Raw genomic sequence first — 22,193 nt, 5'->3', positions numbered from 1 at the left:
ATAACAGTGAATAACACTTCCTTCCTCTCTCTATTTTCTATGTGTTGCCTGACTTTATTGGAATAGCGTAAGTTTTAAAACATCATAAAAACATAATAAAATATAAAAACAAATTTTTATTTTAAAAACCCTGCCCACTAAGGTAAATTTATTTTTAACCCCAATTACAAAACTTTTTTTAAAAATCGGAAAAATATATTTTTTTCTAAGACAGACAGTTATTAATTAAAATGAATTGAAATTAAAAGTTGTGTGAGGTGTGAACCTTCTACATCCGAACCTCGAGGATGGGAGCGCGCTTCGCAGCGCGGGAAGAGAATGCCTCCCCACCGGAATCTGAGGCGCCTCCGGGACCACTAGGAAACTGTTAAAATTCTCCGGTTGGAGGTGTTCGTTCGAAAGAAGCCTCTGACCGGAATTTCAGGGCCAATAGTGACAGTGTGCATTGGGGGCCACCAATTACTTGCAATGAATAGCTGAGCCATATGGACCGAGGTTTGATCCTCAGTCTACACTGAATTAGCTGACCTATGCCAGAGTGACAATATAGGCATCAGAGTTGGCCTCTGCAACCCTCATTTAAGGAGTCAAAATTGACCAGGGAGAGTTCCTACTTCTGATTACTATGCAGTAACATAGTAACATCCTGGGGGGAAGGAGAGGGGAATTCAGCTGCTTAGCACCTCCTGTTATGCCCCCCCCCCCCACCCCAGACGCTAATGGGATGTTAAGGGTTTAGCGACCGGCGCGGTGACTTCATTGCCGGTTTATCGCTGGCACCAACTCTGACTGCCCAGGCCTCTATGACGTCACAATTTGCGAGGCGCTAAAGTGCGCAGCGTCCCGTTACCTCCCTGGATGTGAAACTGCCTCCCGGTCTTGCTGTATTGCCAGGCGTGAGCAATGGCAGGGAGAGGAGGAGTTGTCAACTTGGCTGGCCACTTGGGGAGCACTAATTAAGGGGAATGGTTTTCAGGTAGGCCAACCTTTATTGTTTGCACCAATCTAATGCCTGCTGAAAGTTTTTGCTGTTTCATTGCTGTAAGATGTCCAAGCCCTCCACTTTGAGAGACTATTTGGGGCTATAATGCAAGTTGCGCAGGTCACCTTACAATGCAGAAATGCCAAGAAGTAGGTTGTGCACCATCATTGGCCCTTCCCTTTAAGCGAGGGAAGCAGCTTCTGATGCCGTTAGCATTGCACTCCACATTGTTCAGCACTCTGCCACTAACACCCTGCTCTCAGACTTTAGCACCCGAAGAGAAGTGGTTAGTGCTTGATTTAGCACTCCACTTCCCTCCATGGCCTCGCCTCTCCCCATCTCTGTAACCTCCTCCAGCCCCACAACCCTGCGAGATCTCTGCGTTCCTCCAATTCTTGCTTCTTGCGCATCCCCGATTTGATTCGCTCCACCATTGGTAGCCTTGCCTTCAGCTGCCTCGGCTCTAAACTCTGGAATTCCCTCCCTAAACCTCGATCTCTCCTTCCTCCTGTAAGGTGCTCCTTAAAACCTTCCTCGTCACCTGTCCTAATATCTCCTTAGGTGGCTCGGTGTCAAATTTTGTTTGAAAATTGCTCCTGTGACAAGCATTGGGACATTTTACTACATTAAAGGTGCTACAAGTTGTTATTGTTTTAGGATTTAATAGATTACAGACTTTAAATCTTACTCTTCATTGAGAGTGTTACAGACTTGTTGCTATGTAGGTACCATGTAGAACAGCAAACATCCTGACTACTTATTAGTAGTTGTTTGACTTTGTAGATTCAATTAACAATTCTCCCCGATTTCATTATCCGCTTATAATTAGGACTACTAGTTTAAAGTGACTAAGTCAAATACTGTTTTATTACATGAGATTATGGGATTTTTAATTGTGTTTTATGTCATATTCCATGGTTTGTGAGAATCATGCATCAATGGCCTTACTCATCGACTGATTTACAAATGTTGGCTCCAAAAATCTATGGAATGTCTAAGCACGTGGAAATATAAAAATTAGAAGACAGGCCCAGAAATTCCGTGGAGAGGCACCTCTCAGCAACAAGTGCTGAAATGTACCTGACCCCACCAATGTTTGTGGAGTCGGGGAGGTCATGTAAGTTGCATGATTTCAGTGGGCTTGTGGCAAATCCGTGACATCCACCCACCATCAAGGCTGGCAATTTTGGGGAGTTCCAGATCAAGTACCCCTGGAAGAAAATATTGTTGCCCCTGCAGCCACTTCAAAGCCATTTAAGAAAACATGTTTTTTTTTTAATCTTTAAGGGTCCAGTTGAGGTTCGTGGCCTAGATCCCCAGGGGAGATCCAGAACTGCCAGTTGGTCAGCCAGTATGCCTGTCCTCAACAGCCCAGCTGAGATTGGCAAGTTGCTATACTGAGAAAAGGAGATATAAAACCATGATTAACCAGATCGCTGAGCAGGCCCCGACCGTGGGAACTCCAGTGCTCAGAGTCCCTGGCCCATTCCTTACATCAAGGGCCTTGTACGAGGTGAGCAGAGGATCTGCCATCACAAAACCATCCGGAATCTTCAGCACCAGGTCTGAACCAAGTGTAACTGGGCATCTGCATGGTTTCTGGTCATTCCAGCAGACTTGCAATGAATTTACTGAGTCCGCTGAAACAGCTATATATTTTCAGTCCCAGAATACATGACCTTAAAAGAGGGACCGAGTTATAGCTGCGTGTCCTGGTTCAATTAAGCCCCTTCATCTAACCCTGCTTCACCTGAAGACTGGACTTGGGGCTAGAAATTGTGTAGCGTGCCCTTTGAAGTGATGATACTTTTCGGGCGCTAAAGATTTGATTCTGCGGGGAATTTCCGCTTTAGCGCGCCAAGAGGGAAGTGGAGTGCCACATCAAGTGCTACCACTTCCCTTAGAGCGCTAAAGGGAGTAAGAAAGACGGTATTGGCAGAGCGCTGCACAAAGTTCCATGCAGCGCCGCCGGTTGTAAAGGCTCCTTCCCTCCCTTAAATGCTGCATTGATTGAACCCTAAGATTGCGTCTGTTGGACAACGGCACCTGTGAGTTGCACATATCAGGGCCAAGCACGGAGTGCAGGGCTAAGCAATCGCGGGGTCCAAAAAAAGCAAAATGACTGTGGACATAATTAAATTTTGCCCTAACTGACCACCACTGCCTTTAATTAGCGCTCCCCAAGCGGCCAGTCAAGGTGACAATGCCTCTGCAGCTGCCGTTGTTGATGCCCGGCGATGCTGCAGGGGCTGGGAGCAAATAGTGCACCCAGGGAACGGAGCGCTGTGCACCGGATGATTCACGATCTCTGGGGCGCAAGAGATCGAGGCGGTACGATTTAGTGCCAGTGCACACCCGCCGGGGACGTTCGCGGGTGCCGGTCAGTAACCCCTTAGCACCCCGTTACCATCCCCCGGAGGTGCTAACCAGGCCAATTTCTCCCCCTTGATCTCAACATGCCAAACGCAACACCATGGGAGATCGATTTCTTTCAAATAATTACATATTTTGAATTCCTACATAAATTTGCCTAATTCAAATAAAGAAATTATTTGACCAACATTTCCTTTATTCCCACTAACTAAAATATATTACATACATTATCCTCCATACATGATTATATAATCCTCCTGTCTTCATAAAACAGCATATCAAAATTTCACTGATACATGTCACAGAAGATCCACTAGTAAGGTATTAAAAAGAAAGCTATTAGGTATTATTATGGAACCTGTGGATTTATTTCTAATTCTACTGATAAGCAGTGGGAAAGAAAAATAATAACAATGTTCCTTCACCTCCATAAACTGCAACAGCCTTAAGCACCGTGATAAACTCTCTTCAACGTCTGGTAATTACTGATGTGCATATTGTTTCGTCTCTTCAGTTAGGAGTGGTCATGTCGTGAAACAAAAGTTGGAAACTACAGCCCTGATATTTACTGGGATAGGATTTTCAAGCAGGGGGGTGGGAGCGAGGAAAGAAGGGTGCGGACAATGATCTGCTTGGAAATCTAGGTTGCCCCAGTTTTTACTCCACAACGTGCATGTTTTTTCATAGCAGATTCTGGAAGCCAGTCTGATTGACAGGCTTGGCACCCTGTGGATGGGGAAAGTTCCAGAAGAGGCTGTTTCCCAGGAGCAGGTAGGTTTCCTGATGATGTCAAGCTTCTGGGGTGTTGTTGGAGCTGCACTTGTGCCTTGTTGAAAGATGTTGGGGCAGTCAGGAGATGAGACACTTGCCACAGAATACCCAGCCTCTGAATTGCTCTTGTAGCCACAGTATTTACATGGATCCAGTTAAATGTCTGGTCAATTGTGAGCCCCAGGAAGTTGATGGTGGGGGATTCAGCGATGGTAATGCCGTTGATTGTCAATAGGAGGTGGTTAGACTCTCGCTTGTTGGAGATAGTCATTGCCTGGCGCGAATGTTGCTTGTCACTTATCAGCCCAAGCCTGAATATTGTCCAGGTCTTGCTGCATGCGGGCATGGACTGCGTCATTAACTGATGATTTGCGAATGGAACTGAACACTTTGCAATCATCAGTGAACATCCCCACTTCTGACGTTTGGATGTAGGGAAGGTCACTGATGAAGCAGCTGAAGATGGTTGGGCTTAGGACACTGCCCTGAAGAACTCCTGCAATGATGTCCTGGGGCTGAGATGATTGACCTCCAACAATTGTGCTAAGTATGACTCCAGCCAGTGGAACGTTTTCCCCCTGGTTCCCATTGACTTCAGTTTTACTAGTGATCCTTGATGCCACATTCGGTCAATGCTGTCTTGATGTCAAGGACAGTCACTCTCACCTCACCTCTGGAATTCAGTTCTTTGGTCCATGTTTTGACCAAGGCTGTAATGAGGTCTGGAGCCAAGTGGTCCTGGCGGAATCCAAACTGAGCATCGATGAGCAGGTTATTGGTGAGTAAGTGCCACTTGCTAGCACTGTCGACGACACTTTCCATCACTTTTCTGATGATTGGAGAGTAGACTGATGGGGTGGTAATAGACCGGATTGGATTTGTTCTGTTTTTTGTGGACAGGACATACCTGGGCAATTTTCCACTGTCGGATAGATGCCAGTGTTGTAGCTGTACTGGAACAGCTTGGCTAGAGGTGCGACTAGTTATGGAGCGCAAGTCTTCAGCATGACAGCCAGGATGTTGTCATGGTCCATAGTCTTCGCTGTATCCAGTGCACTCACGCGCTTCTTGATATCACATGGAGTGAATCGAATTGGCTGCAGACTGACTTCTGTGCTGGTGGGGACTTCAGGAGGAGGCCACGTGATGAATCAGTACTCCTCCATGTTGAACATCACTTGGAAGAAGCAGTGAGAGTAGCAAGGGCACAGAATATACTCTGGGTGGGGGACTTCAGTTTCCATAACCAAGAGTGGCTCGGTACCACCACTACTGACCGAGCTGGCCAAGTCCTGAAGGACATAGCTGCCAGACTGGGCCTGCAGCAGGTGGGGAGAGAACCAACATGAGAACCAGCACTTGGCACCTCTAGCTGAAGATGGTTGCAAACGTTTCAGCCTTGTCTTTTGCATTCGCAAGCTGGGCTCCGCCATCATTGTGGATGTGGATATTCATGGAGCCTCCTCCTCCTATTAGTTGTTTAATTGTCCACCAACATTCACGACTGGATGTAGCAGCACTGCAGAGCTTGGATCTGATCCATTGGTTGTGGGATCGTTTAGCTTTGTCTATAGCATGCTGCTTTTGGTGTTTAGCATGACTATGTTGAAGCTTCCCAAGGCTAGCACCTCACTTTTAGGCACACCGGGTGCTGCTCCTGGCATGTTCTTCTGCACTCCTCATTGTACCAGGATTGGTCCCTTGGACTGATGGTAATGGTAGAGTGAGAGATATGCCAGGCCATGAGGTTACAGATTGTGGTGGAATACAATTTTGCTGCTGCTGATGTCCCATCGCAGCTCATGGATGTCCAGTTTTGAGCTGCTAGATTTCTTCTGAATCGATCCCATTTAGCACGGTGATCGTGCTGCACAACACGATGGAGTGCGAGGATGTGATTTTGTCTCCACAAGGACTGTGCGGTGGTCACTGCTACCAATGCTGTCATGGATCGATGCATCGATGACAGGTAGATTGGTGAGGACGAGGCCATGTAGGTTTTTCCCCTCGTGTTGGTTCTCTCCCCACCTGCCGCAGGCCCAGTCTGGCAGCTATGTCCTTCAGGACTTGGCCAGCTCGGTCAGTAGTGGTGGTTCCACTTGGTTATGGAAACTGAAGTCCCCCACCCAGAGTATATTCTGTGCCCTTGCTACTCTCAGTGCTTCTTCCAAGTTATGTTCAACATGGAGGAATACTGATTCATCAGCTGAGGGAAGACGGTATGTGGTAATCAGCAGGAGGTTTCCTTGCCCATGCTTGACCTGAAGCCATGAGACTTTATGGGGTCCAGAGTTAATGGTGAGCACTCCCAGGGCCACTCCCTCCCGACTGTATACAACTGTGCCGCCACACCTGGTGGATCTGTCCTGCTGGTGGAACAGGACTTACCCAGGGATGGTGATGGAAGAGTCTGGGACATTGGCTGAAAGGTATGATTCTGTGAGTATGACTATGTCAGGCTGCTGCTTGACTAGTCTGTGGGACGCTCTCCTAATTTTGGCACAAGTCCCCAGATGTCGGTGAGGACCTTGGTAGTGTCCTGTACTAAGGGGCTTTAGACCTTCATGTAAGTTTCCCACTTAACAAAGTCATGGCACATTTCTCAGGCTGACCACAGCCCCACATTTTCAGGTACATGCTTACAATGGTTGAGAGTTTCCTCAGGGCCGCCTCCGCCAATTTTGACACAAGTCCCCAGATGTTAGTGAGGGGGATTTTGCAAGGTCAACTGGCTGGGTGTGCCATTGTCATGTCATAAGTCGGTACCGAGATTGATGCCAGGTGGTCCATTCTTATTATTGTATTCTGTAGTGATTTGTTACAATTAGGGCTCATGGGATTGGGGTAATATACTAGCATGGATTGAGGATTAGTTAATGGACAGAAACCAGGGAACAGGAATAAACGGGTTATTTTCGGGTTAGCAGACTGTAACTAGTGGGGTATCGCAAGGATCAGTACTTGGGCCTCAGTTATTTACAATCTATATCAATGATTTGGATGAGGGGACCAAATGTAATATATCCAAGTTTGCTGATGATACAAAGCTAGATGGGAATGGAAGTTGTGTGGTGGATGCAAAGAGACTTCAAGGGGATAAAGACAGGCTAAATGAGTGGGAAAGGATATGGGAAATGGAATATAATGTCGGGAAATATGAAGTTATCCACTTTGGTAGGAAAAATAGAAAAGCAGAGCATCTTTTAAAATAGTGAGAGATTGGGAAATGTTGGTGTTCAAAAGGATGATCTTGTACACGAATCACTGAAAATTAACATGCAGGTACAGCAAGCAATTAAGAAAGCGAATGGTATGTTGGCCTTTATAAGAGGATTTGAGTACTAGAGTAAAGAAGGCTTACTGCAATTACATAGGGCCCTGATGAGACCAGACCTGGATTATTGTGCACAGTTTTGGTCTACTTACCTAAGGAAGGATATATTTGCCATAGAGGGAATGCAACGAAGGTTCACCAAACTGATTCCTAGGATGGGAGATAGAAACATAGAAACATAGAAAATAGGTGCAGGAGCAGGCCATTCAGCCCTTCTAGCCTGCACCGCCATTCAATGAGTTCATGGCTGAACATGAAACTTCAGTACCCCCTTCCTGCTTTCTCGCCATAACCCTTGATCCCCCGAGTAGTAAGGACTTCATCTATAGAAACATAGAAACATATCCTATGAGGATAGATTGAGTAGACTAGGCCTATATTCTCTAGAGTTTAGAAGAATGAGAGGTGATCTCATTGAAACATCCAAAATTCTTAAAGGGCTTGACAGGGTAGATGCAGGGAGGATGTTACTCCTGGTAGGGGAGTCTAGAACTAGGGGTCACAGACTCAGAATAAGGGGTCGGCCAGTTAGGATTAAGATGAGGAGAAATTTCTTCACTCAGATCTTTGGAATTCTCTACCCCAGAGGGCTGTGGATGCTCAGTCATTGAGTATATTCAAGACAGAGATCAATAGATTTTTGAATATTAAGAGATCAAGGGATATGAGGATAATGCAGGAAAGTGGAGTTGAGGTAGAAGATCAGCCATGATCTTACTGAATGGCAGAGCAGGCTCGAGGAGCTGAATGGCCTACTTCTATTTCTTACGTTCTTATGAGTGGCTTGCTAGGCTATTTCAGAGGGCAGTTAAGAGTCAACCACATTGCAGTGCGTCTGGAGTCACATATAGGCCAGACAAGGTAAGGACGGTAGTTTCATAGCTTTTTATTCTAGATTTATTTAATTAACTGAATTTAAATTCTCCAGCTGCTGTGGTGGGATTTGAACTCGGGTCTCTGGATCATTAGTCCAGGCCTCTGGATTACTGGTCTAGTAAACATAACCATTATGCTACCGTTCCTTATGATATGTACATAATAATGTTCATATGTAATCTTTTCAAAGGATTTTATCTACGAACACTATAAATTAAGAAGTATTCTATGGTTCTGTATAATTCCCTAGCTCTACAATACTCAGCGATGGAAACTGGAGAAAATATTTTTTGCTGACCTTATGTGAAAGAAGAGATCTGCATATTCTGAGGGCTCAAGATAGTTCAATATCAAATATGACATTTAATATATAAAGAAAAAAGGAATTGTTCAGAGAAAGGAGATACCATTGTAAAAACCCATGCAAGCCATTTTGTTGTTTATCTGCATAATCCACGTGATCATTTAGGAATTCACACATTCACACTGTAGTGAGAAACAACAACAATACTGTTAAAACAAGACATGTCATATCAGGACAAAAGTCTCGAGAAAGAAACTAATGGTAAGAGCAGTATTCTGAGAACCCAGCAAGATTATAAAAGTCAAAAACAGCAATTTGTTCTTTTCATGGTACAGTAGGTCTCCTTCCAGAGGGACTATCACTGTCCGAATGCTGGCTTTCTTTTATAAAATGCCATTTGGGTGGTTCATCTTGGGTGTTGCACTTAATTATTGTAGCTGGTGGTCTTTTTTACAATCAGTAGTATGCAGCGTATAAATCATAGATGGTCTCAACTTGAGTTACAGGTATAACTTAAGTTTGATTTGAAAATATGTTGGGCTTGATTTTGCTGCAAAAATAATAGCATGTTAACATCACACACTGTTATAAATATGCAAATAAGCCAGCAACTTCAGGGGTTTGAGAGATACACCTTGTGTTGAGAACTTGCTGGTCAATTTACACCTCTTTGCCGTTTGCTTCGCACAAATGGCAGCTTGCCCTTCGTCTCCAGTTATTTTTAAGAACTGGTTTGATTTTCACATTAATTACCCATTAAACACACCACCAAAAGTCAAGTCTGGTAATTAAGGGCTAGAGTTCCCCTAACCTGTTTTTCTGGCGCCCTCACCCGAGGTGCTCCGAAAAAAGATATCGGTATTCTGGCCGCTCTCCAGCCTCTCTTCGGTCATGGCGCAGCGTGGCCCAATGGATTGGGGGCGGAGCCAGGTCCCGGCGCTGAAAATAGTGCCGGGACCTCTGCACATGCGCGCTAGAGTCTGCGCGCATGTGCAAAATCTCCTGGCAACCGAATCTGAGAGTGCGTGCTGCAGGCTGTGTGGGAGGGGCCCGAAGCACGCCGTCCCTAGCCCTGGCCGAATGGGTTCCCTCACCGGCGGCCCGCTGCATTCCCTAAGGTAGGACTTCTATTTTTTTTTATTTGTTAGTTACTGATTGCTTATTACTTTAGTCTTGGTGCTTTAGGTACAGGATTGCTTCTATTTTATTTGTTAATTAATTGCTTATTACTTTTTGTGCTTTGTTTGGTTCTTGGTGATGCTTGAAATGTTGTTACTTGCGCCAATTCCTTAACTGTAGGTAAGGTCTTTCTGTGCGGATAAAAGTGGACACATATGCTGCCCTATGTTAGTTTAGTACAACTTTTTTCTGGCAAAATTGGCATAAATGGTGTAAGTGGCTGGGAATGCCCCCTTTTGAAAAAAAATCTGACCCAACAAAAAATCTAACTAACTCACTTACACTGGCGCAAATTAAATGGCCATATTTGCAACTAAAAAGATACACCAGAAAAATCAAGTTACACCAAAACAAACGGTGCAACTCATGGGGAAATTTGGGCCCATAGAGTGTAAATACCTTTTAACAATGTGATAATTACTAATACAATGCTTATCAATTGGTCTGGTCCAGAAAAGGAACAATTCAAAGTGTTAAATCTCATGCCTGCATGTAGTCAATTGTTGTTAGAGATTTTTAAAATGCCAAATTTTGAATTTAATTTTTTTTCTTTTCTTTCCCTTTTTTCTCTCTCTCTACACCAGATTTGACTCTAATTCACCCTCCTTCATTCTTTGTTTCTTTTTCAATCCTTAAATCTCATTGGTTAAGAATATACACTATTGTTCCTGCCATTAACTAATTTCCCAGATGTCCTGTTACCCTTGCTACTTCATTATCAGCTCACACTTCTAATAAGTTATGGAGCAACATTTTTTGGAGCTGAAGGGTGCCGAAAAAAGTCCAACTAACGGGGCCCGCTGCAGCACGATCTGGCCCAATATTGTGGAGGGTTGGGGGGGGTGGGGGGGGGGGGGGGGGGAAGAGTGATTGTGTACATGATCTCATTATGATACACTGGAGTTAAGCACAAGTCAAAATATTCCTATAAAATAATTCAAAAACAGTTGCATAAGAACAAGAGAGTCTCTCTCTTACAGGCATACGAGTTGAAAACCTTTCAATTATATTTTTGTAATTGCCAATTGAAATACATTATTGCTTTTAGAAAACAGTGTAGAATGTAAGAGAGATTGGACAAATGATGTGGTGGCACCATTAACTCTGGCTGAAAGCCTTTGACAGTTGACCACTCCATCCTCTTCCAATGCTTCTACATCATCGTCCAGCTGGGTGGGACTACACTTGACTGGTTCCATTCTTATTTATCTAATCATAGCCAGAGAATCACCTCTCTTCCCGCTTTCCGGCATCATTACCTCTGGTGTCCCCCAAAGATTCATCCTTGGCTCCCTCCTATTTCTCATCGACATGTTGCCCCTTGGTGACATCATCTGAAAACACAGTGTCAGTTTCCACATGACTGCTGATGACACCCAGCTCTACCTCACCACCACTTCTTCCTGAAAATCCCCTGGGCGGACAGACACACCAACGTTAGCGTCCTCGATCAGGACAACATCCCCAGCATCGAAGCACTGACCACACTCGACCAGCTCCGTTGGGCGGGCCACATTGTTCGCATACCTGACACAAGACTCCCAAAGCAAGCGCTCTACTCAGAACTCCTACACGGCAAGCGAGCCCAAGGTGGGCAGAGGAAACATTTCAAGGATACCCTCAAAGCCTCCCTGATAAAATGCAACATCCTCACAGACATCTGGGAGTCCCTAGCCAAAGACCACCTTAAATGGAGGAAGTGCACCCGGGAGGGCGCTGAGCATCTCGAGTCTCGTCGCCGAGAGCATACAGAAAACAAGCGCAGGCAGCGGAAGGAGTGTGCGGCAAACCAATCCCACCCACTCTTTTCTTCAACAACTGTCTGTCCCACCTGTGACAGAGACTGTAATTTCTGTATTGGACTGTTCAGTCACCTAAGAACTCACGTTTAGAGTGGAAGCAAGTCTTCCTCGATTTCGAGGGACTGCCTACGATAATGATGATGACTTCTCTCGAGACCTCCACGGTCTCTAAATTATCAGACTGCTTGATCGACATCCAGTTCTGGATGAGCAGAAATTTTCTCCAATTAAATATTGGGATGATTGAAGCCATTGTTTTTGGTCCCCGCCACACACTCCATTCTTGAGCCACTGACTCCATCCCTCTCAATAACATTGTCTGAGACTGAACCACACTGTCTGCAATCTTAGTGTCACATTTGACCCTGAAATGAGCTTCTGACCACATATCTGCAGCATAACTAAGACCGCCTATTTCCACCTCCGTAACATCACCCATTTCGGTCCTTGCCTCAGCTCATCTGCTGCTAAAATCCTCAGCCATGTCTATGCTACCTCTAGATTAACTATTCCAACACACGCCTGGTTGACCTCCCACGTTCTACCCTATGTAAACTTGGTAATCCAAAACTCGGCTGCCCATGTCCTAACTCGCACCAAGTCCCATTCACCCATCATCCCTCTGCTCGCTGACTTACATTGGCTCCTGGGTAAGCAACGCCTCGATTTCAAAATTCTCATCCTTGTTTTCAAATCCCTCCATAGCCTCGCCCCTCCCTATCTCTAATCGCCTCTACCCCACAACGCCTCCCTCACGAGATATCTGCACTCTTCTAATTCTGCCCTCTTGAGCATCCCCGATTATAATCGCTCAACCATTGGTGGCCGTGCTTTCTATTGCCTAGGCCGTAAGCTCTGGAATTCCCTCCCAAAACCTCTCCGCCTCTCTTTCCTTCTTTAAGATGCTTCTTAAAATCTTTTAGTCATCTGCCCTAATTTCTCCTTATGTGGCTCGGTATCAAATGTTTTGTCTTATAATACTCCTGTGAAGCACCTTGGGATGTTTTACTACGTTAAAGGCGCTATACAAATACAAGTTGTTGCTGGTAACAAAGAAAATCATACGGTTTCACCTTAATAAAAATGTAGCTAGAGGCTGAGGTAGTATGACACATGACCTGTGTGAGAGAGTGGGGAAACAAATATCATCATCATCATCATCATAGGAAGTCCCTCGGAATCGAGGAAGACTTGCTTCCACTCCTGAAGTGAGAGTTCTTTGGTGGCTGAACCATAGTCTCTGTCACAAGTGGGGCAGATAGTCGTTGAGGGAAAGGGGGGATGGGACAGGTTTGCCGCACACTCTTTCTGCTGCCTGCGCTGGATTTCTGCATGCTCTCGGCAATGAGACTCGAGGTGCTCTGCGCCCTCCCAGATGCACCTCCTCCACTTAGGGCAGTCTTTGGCCAGGGACTCCCAGGTGTCAGTGGGGATGTTGCACTTTATCAGGGAGGCTTTGAGGGTGTCCTTGTAACGTTTCCTCTGCCCACCTTTGGCTCATTTGCTATAAAGGAGTTCCGAGTAGAGAGCTTGCTTTGGGAGTCTCGTGTCTGGCATGTGGACAATGTGGCCTTCCCAGCAGAGCTGATAATGTGTGGTCAGTGCTTCAATGCTGGGGATGTTGGCCTGGTCGAGGATGCTAATGTTGGTGCATTGGTCCTCCCAGGGGATTTGTAGGATCTTGCGGAGACATCGTTGGTACTTACACTGTCAATTAATGATTTTAGAGGTACTGCTGTGGCCTTCTCCACAAGGGGTAGCTTCAAATCTTAAAGTATACATATACTTACACCTAATCACAGAATGGTTACAGCATGGAAGGTGGCCATTCGGCCCGTGCCGGTTCTCTGCGAGAGCACCTCAGCTAGTCCCGCTACCCCGCCCTTTCCCCGTAGCCTATGGATCTGCAAAATGATGACTGTTGGAGTCAACAATAACTGCCCAATATAAATTAATGCATAGCCAATACAGAAAGACATGTGAGCCAAATTAGGCTCATACATTTGATTTGAATCTTTACTATTCCACTGCTCTGAAACAAAGCTACTCCATTCTCGCCAAACAAAACAAATTACATTTACAAAAGCAAAGTACTGCGGATGCTGTAAGAAAAAGTCTGAGTACCAGAAGATCAGACTGAAGCAGATATGGGGAAGAGAACAAGAGAAAATGCCTACATTCCATTCTTCTCACTCTGTTACCTATATTCATGGAAAAGGGCAACTTTCAAAGGACAATTAAGCCTTTTCAAAAGGTGCAAACATTGTTTTTTTAAGATTTCACAATCTAAGTCTAATTCCTGACCATAATAAAAGAACTCCATGTATAATTAAAATAACTATTCTTAAAACCTATTTAATAAGCAGTCCCCATTTAAAAATACTATTTAGAGCCAGAAATTCTGTTGCTCCCCGCTTGGGGCGCTAACGTTTGAAAACGGAGAAAATTATCACCAGACGATAATCCTTTTTTCATCCCGGGAACATCAGCTTTAGCGCTCCAAGAGGGAAGTGGAGTGTTAAATCAAGCGCTAACCACTTCTCTTAGGGCGTTAAAGTGTGTGAGAGGGGTGGTAGTGGCAAAGTGCTGAAGAATGTTCTGCTGCCGGCAGCACTGCACTGAAGCTCATTTGAAGGGAAGGGTCAATGATGGTTTGCAACATTATTCTTCTTAATTCTGTGGGGTCAGGGGACCTGCGTAACTTCCATTCTAGCCCCAATCACTCTCAGAGAAGGAAGGGCTTAGGCATCATGCAACAATGAGGCTTTCAAAATTTCCAGCAGGCACCAGACTGGTGCGAAGAATAAGATTTGGCCGACCTGACCACCACCTTTAATTATCGCTCCAAAAAGCAGCCAGTCGAGGGGACAATGCCTCCTGTTGCTGACGCCCGGCGATGCAGCAGGAGGTGGGAGCGAATATCACATCCAGGGCGGTAATGGGACGCTGTGCACTTGATGACGTCACGATCTACGGGACACTAGAGACCGAGGTGGTAAGTGTTAGCGTCAGCACAAAACCGCCAGGGAAGTTCACGGGCGTCGCTGAATGCGCTGCGCCTGGTCAGTAATCTCCCAGCGCCCCGTTACTGCCCCCCGCAGGCGTTAATGGGAGGCGCAAAGCAACCAAGTTTCCCCCCCTACGAGTTAAAACATAAGGGGGAAATCACAATCTTGCATGCTCCACTTCCTGATGGGGCGGTTTCTGGGGTGATACTGGGGAGCAATCGGCAGCGCTATGCGGAAGCACTGCGTAGAGCTGACGTGGTACAATGCCCCTCCCCTTCGCTTAAAGGGCCGGGCCTCTGATGTTCTCCACTGGGCCACCAGGGCGACCTGTTGCTGGTGTCGGACTGCACACCAGAGAAGTAAAGAAAAGGCCGACCGGTGAGTGGGCCATTTAGGTAAGATGGCGACGTGGGGCATTCCTGACCTCCCCTTTAAATACCGCTGTGCGAGTGGAGGTCAGCCCGGTTCGTGACCTGCAAGGCTGGTACTGACACCGTTCTCGGCAGCCTCGCGGGCACAGGGCAATATCCGCCGTGGGACCGAAAGCGGTCGACACGCGGTGCTAAGGGGTCACCACATGCGGCGATGACACTAACTCCCACGCAATTTCACGGGAGCCGGTCGTGCCCACCCCACCCCCGCCGGGCGAAAACTGTTTTGCGCCCACAGAGGCATTAACGGGCGTTGCAAAATAGGGCAATTTCAACCACTATACCTATTAAAGTTTTTTTTTTAAAAAGAGACTTTTAAAATTCCATGACTGCCATTTTGAAATCGGAGTTCTTAAAAGCACAACCATCTCACCATGCATTTAATGTAGTACCATAGTAGCCTCTTATTTAAAATATCATAATTTATAAACAATAAACAGCTAGTTTGCTTAATTGGTTAGCATATTGTTTTCTCATTTCTGGAGCCAGGTTTCAAATTCAATCCATATTAAAAGGAAGAGTCCTTTTTTTTTAAAACCAGTTATGAGAGTCCTGTGTGAGCTAAGTTTGAGACAATCTTAGCCTGTTCCTAGTGCAAAAGTTCAGAAAATTACATATAATTTACAGCCCAGAAATAGGCCATTGGGCCCAAACTAGTGTTTATGCGAAACACATGCCTCCTCCCACTCTATTTACACCATCTCACCCATAAACATATTCTTCTATTGCTTTCTCCTTCATGTACTTTCTAATTTTCCCTTAAATACATCTATGCTATTTGCCTCAACCACTCCATGTGGTAGCAAGCATTCACACTACAGTAATAGATGCTCTGATGAGCTGGAGTTGATGAGTATTTTTGGGACAGTGGAAATTGAACTTCGCTCTGCAGTAAGTCATCATATGCCTGGCATGGGAGTGGTTGATACCTATATTAAATGCCGAAATGGAAAAACACTTAGCTTGAGGGGTACAAAAATTTACCATAAAAAAGTGTTTTTGTAAAGAACCAAAATAGGCAATCAACTGGTTCTTTAATTAAAAACTCTAGGTTAGAGCCATCATTAAATCATACAGCTGCTTTATAATATAGATTGAGAAGAGGGTTGGGGCGATGACGCAGCCCTGTTTGACCCCGGTCCGGACGTGAATTGGGTCTGTGAAGCGGAGGATGGTGACGAACTTTTGGGGGCATCGGAAACGGAGGACGCTCCATAGACACGCGTGGTTGACTATCTCACCGCCAAGCTCCACCTCACAGTCAACAAGCTCCCCGCTGGAGTGGAACTAAACTACAGAACCAGTGGGAACCTGTTCAACCTGCGCCGTCTCCAGGCCAGGTCCAAGAACACCGCAACCTCTGTTGTCGAGCTACAGTACGCGGACGACGCCTGCGTCTGCGCACATCCAGAGGCTGAACTCCAGGAAAAAGTCGACGTATTTACTGAGGCATATGAAAGCATGGGTCTTACGCTAAACATCCGTAAGACAAAGGTCCTCCACCAGCCTGTCCTCGCCGCACAGCACTGCCCCCCAGTCATCAAGATCCACGCGCGGCCCTGGACACCGTGGACCACTTCCCATATCTCGGCAGCCTCCTATCAACAAGAGCAGGCATTGACGACGAGATCCAACACCGCTTCCAGTGCGCCAGTGCAGTCTTCGGCCGCCTGAGGAAAAGAGTGTTTGAAGACCAGGCCCTCCAAACTGCAACCAAGCTCATGGTCTACACGGCTGTAGTAATACCCGCCCTCCTGTATGGCTCAGAGACATGGACCATGTACAGTAGACACCTCAAGTCGCTGGAGAAATACCAATGATGTCTCCGCAAGATCCTACAAATCCCCTGGGAAAACAGGCGCATCAACATCAGCGTCCTCATTCAGGCCAACATCCCCATTGACCACACTCGATTAGCTCAGCTAGGCAGGCCACATAGTTCGCATGCCAGACACGAGACTCCCAAAGCAAGTACTCTACGCAGAGCCCCTTCACGGCAAACAAGCCAAAGGTGGGCAGCGGAAACGTTACAAGGACACTCTCAAAGCCTCCCTGATAAAGTGCGACATCCCCACTGACACCTGGGAGTCCCTGGCCAAAGACCGCCCTAAGTGGAGAAAGTGCATCCGGGAGAGCACTGAGCACCTGGAGTGTCATCGCCGAGAGCATGCAGAAATCAAGTGCAAGCAGCGGAAAGAGCATGCGACAAACCAGTCCCACCCACCCCTTCCCTCAACGACTATCTGTCCCACCTGTGGCAGAGTCTGCGGCTCTCATATTGGACAGTTCAGCCACCAAATAACTCACTTCAGGAGTGGAAGCAAGTCTTCCTCGATTCCAAGGGACTGCCTCTGATGAATATAGTTTGGGATTATAAATAACATTGTTTTCATATTCTAAACAGCCCAGCAAGGATTTAGTTAACTCAGTTTGAGTCAATCCCTGAAACTCAGGTGAGCTTGCAGTTTCAGTTCAGTCCAGTGAACAAGTGGCACACACGATATAGAGTGCTGATTCTTCATAACAAAAATTATGTCAGGGGACAAGCTCTGGTTCATTTTACCAGACAGAAGAAATTGGTGGTGGTGAGGAAATGTTTCAAATCACCAAAGATGCAAACTAGTTGTTTTAGTTTCCATAATTTTAGTGCAATTTGTATTGATTAATTTACTGCTGTTACTGTCTTGCATCTTTTGTTTTTTTTTAATGGTTTTCTGCAAACTGCACTCTAGTACAGTAACATGAATGAGAACTCTTCTGCCACTTAACCACATGACCTGAACAAGAGCACAACATAATGAAAAGCGACACAGTCGTCTTTTCCGTCTGATCTGTGGCTATGTGTAGTGAAATATATGTTTACCAGAATCTCACACACCAAGGGCTCCATTATGGTGCTTGAAGTGAGAATTCGCGATTATTTACTTGGTAAATATATAGCACCCGGTAAAATTAGCACTGACATTTAGCCTCAGCAACAACTTGAGCCAGCTCTCTGGGGTAAACTATTCATACAGACGCTGGCGTACTTTTGCACGTTCCAGAATAAAAATGTGATTTTTTTTTTCCAAATGAATAAAATTGACAATTAACGACACTCAAATTGTCAACCGAAAAAAGTGAAAATGTCTCTGAACACTGTCATCCTGAGTGTGATGAGTCTCTTCCCCACATGTACAAATGTATCATTATATAACATAGCTGAAGGCTGCTGATGGTAAATCCCAATCCGAATAAAAGGGAGCGGGGCAGCAACTCCAAAGGTACGTGTGTACTTAAGAGGGTTGAAACTTTTTTTTGCATAACCAACCTCATACTAAGAAGAAAAATATGGTTCACTTATTTATGTAAATCCGATTGCGCCATGCATGATTCAACCACGGTGTTCTTATAGATAAATGTAACGGAGGAAGAAGAACAGACTGCGTATTCCTGTAATACACTGCACTCCACTCTTACTGGGTGTCTATTGTTAACGGTTGGTTGTATTTATTAACAATGCCCGTTCTATCTACCATAGGCCCAATCTGTGAAAGTTCCACCATCACAGATTCACAATACTAGATTTGTTTTGTTATTGCCCAGTGTCCTGAGATGCTAAAGTAACGGTCCGGAGCAGACGCCACACTCCATGGCGTATTGTTCGCATGAAGCTCAGCTGCTGCTTTGAAAATGTCCAGCTCCACCCGTTGCACACCGTTCTCTAATCTCCTCCACCTCCCCCTTCATTTTTTTTTTACCTTCGCTTTCTCCTTTCTCCTTTTCTTCTTCGGGTCTTCGTGCTGCCTCGGTTTCTTCCAAGTCGTTGCGGATTCCTCCAGCAGCAAATACTCCTCGATCGTCAGGGCCCTGCTCGCAGCAAGGGAGGCAGCATGGCCTCGACTCTGCTGCACAAAAACAACAACCACCAGCACCGCCACACCTACCAGTAGGCTGAGAGCGATCGAGGGCAAAATAACGAGAGCGGGATCAGAGAGACCGCCTCCAGACAGCAACTCCGTGCCTCGCAGCAGCAGCACCTGCAGCCAGCGAGCGAGCGGCTCGAGCATGGCGAGAGACAATGGATGGAATGGAACGGCCCGGGCCCGGGGAGCGAATGTTCCAAATCCGAATGTGAGCCCAGGCGGGTGGGCGCGCGGCCCAAGCCCCAGTAGCCTCCGAGCTTGCACAAATCAAAGCTTCACTTTCACAGGCTGCACAAACTTTTCTTCCTGCAATGCTTCAACTTATGCGTACCGCTACAAATGTGACGGTGGCCATGAAAGACCAAATCGTTCGGAAACACATTTCAAATCAAAAGCTTGGTTGTAGGCAGACAAGTGCAAGTTGTAACACTGTGGTTTGTTGATGATCTAAATCGTGGAAAATGTAATAACTATTTGGGGGTGGGGGGACTATTTCCATCACCTTACGTGATGTTAATCTCGATTGGACAGATTGCAATCGACTGTCCCGATTTATTACCCTTCCCACCCCGATTGATTACAATTTATATCGTGCAGCTTGCTTTGCTTGTCGTCTGTTAAAAAAAGGATGAACATTTGAGCTCTGGGAATTAGACTCAACATCGAGCAAAGCAGATTAATCATGTGCTAATTGCAGTGTCCAAATTACATCCGCAAATTTGGAATAACTAAAGGAAATATCGATCATTTCAATACGAGCACCAAATGTGCATTCACCGGGAATGTTTCTGTCCCGTGAGTTACGCTTTCAAAACAAAACCCGTAACATATCCAGGTACAGTTTCATTGAAAGATGTTGACCTTATTCTAAGCGCGATGTGGAAAGGCTTTGTCTCCCTTTGGGTACTGAAGGACCTTTTTCAATTTGCAAAATATTCCTTTAATATGTACAAAAACGGCTTGATACTCGTATTAACTACATCGCCAGGGAGAGAAACCCCAGAGGGGACGTGTGCGCTGCCATAAATACCCTGCAAGAATGAAAGTGCAAACCGCCGACACCTGGAAACAGCATCACAATGGAATAAGAATTGCACCGTTGCTGTGTGTAGCGATGTTGCAGAAAATTGCATCTGATTGGTATTATTAGTGAAATCACAAACAAGTTCTTTTGCATTTGCAATTATGCTAGAAATGACAGCCAGAGGAAATCTTTAAGACGGCATTTACAATGCGTATTAATCTTAACCTCAGAAGAGCACCAGTGTTATTTCTCCATCCCCAGGGCCAGACATGCAATTTAAGGGTATAAATTCCGCTTCTGTCCTCCGGCACTAGATGAGAGCGCGTATCGCCAAATTGTGAGTTTATAATTGTTAATGTTAGTGAGCGGAAAATCACGGACTGGGGTTTAGCCATTTGCGATTTTTTTTATCCCTCATTGCCAAGTTGTCTAAACCATGGACAGTGTTCTGCTGCGCGCCCTGAGGCTGCATATGCTTCACATTGGACCATTAGAGCCTGCAGTGATGAGATTTCCATCCATCAGCTTACACTGGGGCAGAACGCAGTTTACCGAGATAAAATAACTGGGATCACTGTGTCACATAGTCCCTGTTACTAGATAGTTCAGGGAATTTATCTTCAGTTTGAAGCAAACAGACTAAAAGTAACATTTTGGTCAGTGGAACTTCTGAATATCAGTTTTGTATTTGTCCCATATTTTCCTATTCTAGGCAGGCTGAACACTAAGTGGGAGAATAGGCGGGCGGGGTGAGAGAGTGGATGGTAGGGTGGGTGAGAGAGAAGGGACGGGTGTGGGAGAAGGGAACGGGCGTGTGAGAGTGGGGATGGGGGGGTGGATGAGGGGGCCCTAAGTGAGGGGAGGGAGTGAGAGGGGACAGTGGGGGAGAAGGGACAGGATGAGAGAGAGGGGACGGAGGGTATGATGGGATGGGGGTGAGAGAGAGAAGGGAGGGGGGGATGGGTGAGAGGGGACGAGGGGGGTGAGAGAGAGGTGACAGGCAGGGGTGAATTAACCATGGGGCATAGGGAGCTGCGGTCCCAGGCCCACCAAAGAACATAGGCCACCAAATAAATATAGGAAAAAATAAAGAAGGCCTCCCAAATAGGCTGAATAGAATAGACAATGAGAGAAAACAAGACCTAGGAAAATATTGTTGATTGGCTTTACATGTACATACTTATTTTTGCAGAAACAAGATCTTTACTTTTATCTGTGTTATTATTTAATTGTTAGTATTGAGAAATTTGCATATAGGAAGTCTCACAATGTTATCTTGTAAAGTAGCTACAGGATATTATTTACAGGATATATACCTGCTTATAAAGGCTAGATTCATTTGCTTATACCTATATATAGAAGTAACTATATACATTAGTGTACCTATATATACAGAACAGAATATGTACGAGCCTGTTTATTTCAAATGTCATTGAGAGAAATTTGCATATATGAATAGGATCTAGTATTGCAATGTTACCAGAACCAGAATATATACCTACTTGATACAGAATATATGCTTTCATTGTTGAATATACTGGCCTATGTTTTCATACTCAGAATCAGAATCATGTACGTAATGTAATGAACATGAACAGACATCGCTATAGGCCCATTTGGAGCAATTTGCCCCAGGCCCATCAGGCCTTAATCCGGCACTGGGGAAGGGGTTGACAGAGAGAGGACGAAGGGTGAGAGAGAGCGGATGGGGGAGGGGGGAGAGAGGGGACAGTGGGTGAGAGAATGGGACGGGGGGAGTGGGGTGAGAGAACGAAGGGGGGAGAGAGGGATGGGGGCTGATGAAAGAGAGGGGACGGGGTTGAAAGAGAGGGGACCAGAGAGGGGTGACTGGAGAGAGAGGGAGGGAGTGGGAACATGGGTGTGCAGCGGGGGGGTTGGGTGATAGAGAGGGGACACGGAGGGGGGGGTGAAAGAGAGGATGTTGGTGCGAGTAAGGGGGACACAGTGAGAGAGAGTGGACAGGAGATGAGAGAGTGGACGGGGGGCAGAGAGGGGGTGGGGAGGTGGTGAAAGAGAGGGGACGGGGGTGAGAGAGAGGGGGTAGCGAAAGAGGGGACGAGCGTTGGAGAGAGGGGGGGTCAATAAAAGGTTATTTTCAAAGCTAGTTTGCAAATGACAAAAACGTCAGACACTGTAGGTAAACAGTAAGGAGGATAGTAACAGACTTCAGGAGGACATAGACT

At 45.9% G+C, this 22,193-nt stretch overlaps 1 protein-coding gene and 1 long non-coding RNA gene across 4 annotated transcripts in view; one reads left to right on the top strand and one right to left on the bottom strand.

Moving 5' to 3' along the window:
• The window catches only part of LOC139267174 (protein LYRIC-like), a 133,942-nt gene extending 114,522 nt beyond the window's left edge, over positions 1–19,420 (bottom strand). The window contains exon 1 of one of the 3 annotated variants that reach the window (XM_070885096.1): positions 18,801–19,420. In XM_070885096.1, the coding sequence (XP_070741197.1) occupies positions 18,801–19,109 (309 nt within the window). In that variant the 5' untranslated portion in view covers positions 19,110–19,420. The remainder of the gene's footprint in view (positions 1–18,800) is intronic. The other 2 variants (XM_070885098.1, XM_070885097.1) reach the window with 2 other exon arrangements.
• LOC139267175 (uncharacterized) overlaps positions 19,044–22,193 on the top strand; it is a 59,477-nt gene continuing 56,327 nt past the window's right edge. The window contains exon 1 of the long non-coding RNA XR_011593848.1: positions 19,044–20,326. This is a non-coding gene — a long non-coding RNA (uncharacterized lncRNA). The remainder of the gene's footprint in view (positions 20,327–22,193) is intronic.

Source organism: Pristiophorus japonicus, chromosome 7 (assembly GCF_044704955.1).
Source record: "Pristiophorus japonicus isolate sPriJap1 chromosome 7, sPriJap1.hap1, whole genome shotgun sequence".
NCBI classification, from domain to species: Eukaryota; Metazoa; Chordata; class Chondrichthyes; family Pristiophoridae; genus Pristiophorus; species Pristiophorus japonicus.
This window is presented reverse-complemented; position numbering and strand designations above follow the sequence as displayed.